The 4,968-nt window shown below is 60.3% G+C and overlaps 1 protein-coding gene across 2 annotated transcripts; it reads left to right on the forward strand.

Annotated features, from left to right (window-relative positions):
• Positions 1–445: 445 nt before the first annotated feature.
• Lbx1 (ladybird homeobox 1) lies at positions 446–4,570 on the forward strand. Of its 2 annotated transcripts, none has more exons than XM_052172294.1 (3): positions 446–635; positions 1,597–2,344; positions 2,998–4,570. In XM_052172294.1, the coding sequence occupies exons 2-3, from the start codon at positions 2,017–2,019 to the stop codon at positions 3,519–3,521; spliced, it is 852 nt and encodes a 283-aa protein (XP_052028254.1). In that variant the 5' UTR covers positions 446–635; positions 1,597–2,016; the 3' UTR covers positions 3,522–4,570. The 2 variants fall into 2 exon arrangements, with proteins under 2 accessions (XP_052028254.1, XP_052028255.1); XM_052172295.1 differs by having other exon boundaries at positions 1,600–2,344.
• Positions 4,571–4,968: the final 398 nt, after the last annotated feature.

The raw sequence follows: 4,968 nt of genomic DNA on the forward strand, positions 1-4,968 counted from the left end.
CTCTTACTTCCCTCCTTTTTTCAAGAGAAGAAGTGGAAAATCAGGGCCTAACATAAACCAGCCGGAGTAGCAAGAGAGAAGAGGGGTCCAGAGCACTGCCCCACCGTCACGTCTCAAAGGAAAAGAAAGGAATCGCTGAGGTTCAAACCCGCCTAAATGCTCGGAGAATCGTAAACGTCTAAAGAAAGACACACGGACAACCACACACAAATACACACGTTTAAAAAAAAAAAACAACCACAAACATTTTCAAATAATGATGTGCACAAAATGCTCGCCTATATTCGAAGATTCCAGGCCCTGGGATCCACAACCTGGTTCTCCGGCCTCGCTGCGAGTTTCCGAGAGCACAGCCCCAGCCCTGGCCCGGCCCCTTCCCGGCCCCCACCCCGCATCCGGAACAGCTGGAGTCGGGCGGTGTTGTACACTCAAGCCCTGTGCCCGGCTGGGCGGGGCGGGCAGCGGGGCCCCGGCCCTGGCCCGGGCACAGAGCAGCGGGGAAGCCCGGAACCCGCCCGGGTAACCCCGACACCCGGCTGAGTTTCCGTCAGACGCCCGTCATCAGACTTGCGGTGGCCCTAGCTTGCCCCGAGAGCCACCGCGGGAGAAAAGAGTGTGCAAGATTGCAGAAGGAGGTAGGGCGCCCGCCTCAGGCTCAGATCAGGGGAAAGGCGTGCAGAACAGCCAACTCCTCCCTCCGCCTCTCCGGGTGGGGAAGACTGAGCTCTCCAATTGTTCCCCTCCCCCAGCCCTTAGGATCCCCACCTCTGTCCCGTGTCGCCCACCCAAGGCTGTGAAGCCCTCTCTGACCTCCTAGGGGCCAGCCCCGGGAGTCTTCAGTTTCTCCTTCCAGGCTCACGGCCCAGGACTGGGGTTGGGGGGGACAAGAGAGTGTAAGAGGGTTCTTGATCTGGGATCATCAAAGTCCACGCTTGGGCAGAAGCGGGGCCCGCTTGGGGCTCCAGTTCTTACCTGGCCCGCGCGGCGACCGCGTCACTCCGCGGCTGGGGCTCCTGGTACCCTTCTCAAGCTTCACAACCGCGGCTTGCAGAGCCTGAGACCTCCGGGCTGGTGCTGCCATCTCAGCCAGGCCGGCGGGAGACGGGTGTGTCCAGAGCACTGCTCTCAGTTTGGGGTGGGGTGGGGGAGGTGGCTTTTTAGTCACCCCAGGTTCGGGAGCAATAAAGGCACCTCTAATGTAATTTACAAACATCTCGGGCCGAGCACGGCGTAGAGCCGGGACTGACAGGCGCATTAGGCAGGCTAATTCCAGCCGGCTCCTCCTACCCCCGGCCCGCTAATTAATGAGCTTCCCAACTTAGAGCCGCCTGCATTGAACAGACAGAGAGTGAAAGAGAGGGCGAGGGAGAGGTAGAGAAGGAGAGGGACGGGGGGGAGCAGAGTGGAGTGGAGTGAAGAGAGGGAGGGAGGGAGAGAGAGAGAGGACAGGGGGGAGAGAGAGAACAGAGAGAAAGAAGGGAGCGGAGAAAGAAGGAAGAGGAGAAAGAGAAGTGTAGCTGCAGATAATTGATTACTCCTCGATCAAGGCTAACTTGTTAGCAATAGTCAATTGCCCCATCTCTCCGCCTCCCCTAGCAGTCCGGGATCCGCGCCCTCGCCTCGGCTCTTCCAACTGCCGCCGCCAGGACCCCGGGCCAGGAGCCGCCGCGGCGGAGCCACCTGACACCTTTAAATAGCACCGGGGCTGGCGAAACTGGAGCCCGGCGCGGCACTTCCCGGCTCCGGCCCGGGCTTGCTGGAAACCCCGGCGGTGGCGGCGGCGGCGGTGGCAGTGGCGGTGGCGGCGCCCGCGTCTGCGCTCTCCTCCCGGGGCCCCGCGCTGCTCCGCTCGCCCGGGTCGCCGCGCTAATCGGCCGGTTGCCCGTCCGTGCCCTGCCCGGCGCGGCCTCCTGCCCGCCTCTCGCCTTCCTCTCGCATCGTCCGGCGCCCGAGCTGCCCGCGGGCTGGGTCCCCACGGCCCGAGCCTCCCCGGCCGGGCCCCCGAGCGAGGCCGAGATGACATCCAAGGAGGACGGCGGCAAGGCGGCGCCGGGGGAGGAGCGGCGGCGCAGCCCTCTGGACCACCTGCCGCCGCCCGCCAACTCCAACAAGCCGCTGACGCCGTTCAGCATCGAGGACATCCTCAACAAGCCGTCCGTGCGGAGAAGTTACTCGCTGTGTGGGGCGGCGCACCTGCTGGCGGCCGCGGACAAGCACGCGCCGGGCGGCTTGCCCCTGGCGGGCCGCGCTCTGCTCTCCCAGACCTCGCCGCTGTGCGCCCTGGAGGAGCTCGCCAGCAAGACCTTTAAGGGGCTGGAGGTCAGCGTCCTGCAGGCAGCCGAAGGTAGGCACTCGCCTGGAATCCCCTACACCCAGTCGCCCCCACGCAGTGCCCTGCCCTGCCCTGCACTTCGTATCCCCTGTCTCTGCCCACGCCGGTTGTCAGGCCCCTCCAGTCCTGGCTTCTGCAGCTGAGACTGGAGATAGGGGCTCAGGAGCCTAGTTTCTAGGGACCTCTGGGGTGATCTGAGAGAGGTGTGGGAACCCAAGCCCTCCCCGGAGTCTGACCGCCTACCTAGCCTTCCCGCCCGTTTGGACTCTCCTAGACTTAGTCCTGGACCTGGAAGAGGGTGAATTTTTTCCCCTGACAACTCCTGGGTAGGGTGGAGTCCGGCCATTGGAAAGGGGTGGAGAATCGGTGTTCACTACGCATTTGGGGAGTCTCTGTATGGTTTCCTTGTACTCTGTGAGACTTTAGATCTTTCAGACCAAACTGCTAGGGAGCAGAGACCAAAACAATTTTTTTCCTAGGGACTTTTCAGGACATCCGAGACAGGAGGTGTCCCATGGCCCAGTCTGCTCAGGTTTAGAGAAGTGGGGTTGAATTGGCGAGGAAACAGTAGCGGGCCGAGCCTGGGTCGGGTGGAGAGTTATGGGAAGAGCCTGGGTGGGGTCTTGACTCTCTCGTCTCGAGCGCACACTGTCATTTCTTTCCAGGCCGCGATGGGATGACCATCTTTGGGCAGAGGCAGACGCCCAAGAAAAGGCGAAAATCACGCACGGCCTTCACTAACCACCAGATATACGAGTTGGAGAAACGCTTTCTGTACCAGAAGTACCTGTCCCCGGCAGATCGCGACCAAATTGCGCAGCAGCTGGGCCTCACCAACGCACAGGTCATCACCTGGTTCCAGAATCGACGCGCCAAGCTCAAGCGGGATCTGGAGGAGATGAAGGCCGACGTGGAGTCGGCCAAGAAACTGGGCCCCAGCGGGCAGATGGACATCGTGGCACTGGCCGAACTCGAGCAGAACTCGGAGGCTTCGGGCGGCGGCGGCGGCGGCGGCTGCGGCAGGGCCAAGTCTAGGCCGGGTTCTCCGGCGCTCCCCCCAGGCGCCCCGCAGGCCCCGGGCGGTGGGCCCTTGCAGCTCTCGCCCGCCTCCCCGCTCACGGACCAGCGGGCCAGCAGCCAGGACTGCTCAGAGGATGAGGAGGATGAAGAGATCGACGTGGACGATTGAGCTGCGCCCTGGACCTCCTGCCGCCCTGGCCCCAGTGCCCGCATGCCCGCCGCCTCCCGGACCGGACCGCCAAGGGGAGCTGGGACCTCCTCTGCACCCCTGCCTCCACCCTTGTCCCGGGGCCGGAATTGGCCCCTGACAGCCGCCTCTTCCCTCTCGAAGCAATAAATCCCGGCCGGCCGGCGGGGCCGGCCGCCACTCGCGGCCTCCGCCACCCCCGGAAGCCCTCGCCGTGCAATTCTGTATGGCTTCTGTATAAATATTTAAGCCTATATAGTGGGTCCCTCCCACCACAGCCTGATATTTTCTTTCTTTTATTATGATTTTTTTTAATCTCAGAGATTTCGATGTTTTCAAAGCCCCGGTGTTGCCGGGTTGGCTGACGGTGAGGCGGACTCGAGAGCGGCGAACACTAACTCCTGCGGTCTAGAAGCTGTTTTAATTTTTCTCTGCATGTGGCGAATGCACCGGTCCGCTCACCTTCCTCGGCCTATTACAGTTGACTTTTAATTTCCTTCTGCCTTTTTTCCCTGCCTGAGAAGGGGGTGGGGTGGGGACAGCCGGGCCTTGACTTGCAAGTTTCAAAATCGATCTTTTCTTTCCCCAGCGAGAGACGTCTGTTTTCGATGGCGTGTCTGCCTCCCGATGCCCACTAACTATTTTTAAAATTTCTCCAAACCTTCCTGCATTTTCTCGGACTGATTGCTGGAGTCTGGCTCTTAGGGAAAAAGCAAGGAAGCATCCAACCAATCATCGAAAACAGAACCCAAAGCCCTAGAATTATTTTTTACTCTTTTTAGAATTTTTTTTTTTTTTTGCATGTGACAGAGACCTAAAGAAGGGCGACCCAAGCGCCAACCCTCGCCTCCTCTGTAGCTCTGGGTCTGTCTGTTAACATCTCTCTCCCGTCTCAAGTTGGCCATTCGAGGGTGGCCCAGTGAGGGTGGGTTCCAGGTGCCCCTTCCGAGATCCTGCCCTGCCCTCTCTTTCTCCGACTGTACCCAAGGCCTCTTTCTCCGATAAATAAAGTCTTTGCCATTTTACTAGAATGGACCGCGACCGATCGCATTAGCGAGAATGGGCCGGATATACCCAAAGCAGCCGTAGGTTAAGATTGTCCCTATCGCCCCTTATAGGTCCCACCAGCCTTGGAGATTTAGGGGAAGTTTCGGGGGCAGGCTTAGGAGTGAGGGGCAACAGGCAAGCAGTAGGAGGAAGCAGTGCCCATAAACTCGCAGCAGCTACTAAATGGACTGAGAACGCTGCTTCGTCGGGTCCGGGTAAAAACCCTAGCTAGGCTTGCGATAGTGACAGAAAACTCGATTGTACACGGAAGGCTCCAGGGTAAGGCAAGACTTGTCCTGCGGTTTTGCGTCCACCCTTGACCTCCGCAGTCTAGCTGTGTGCTTCCTCAACACCTGCTAAACACGGACACCCTGGCAGGTGC

The sequence above is a fragment of the Apodemus sylvaticus genome, chromosome 1, assembly GCF_947179515.1.
Source record: "Apodemus sylvaticus chromosome 1, mApoSyl1.1, whole genome shotgun sequence".
In the NCBI taxonomy this organism is placed as follows: Eukaryota; Metazoa; Chordata; class Mammalia; order Rodentia; family Muridae; genus Apodemus; species Apodemus sylvaticus.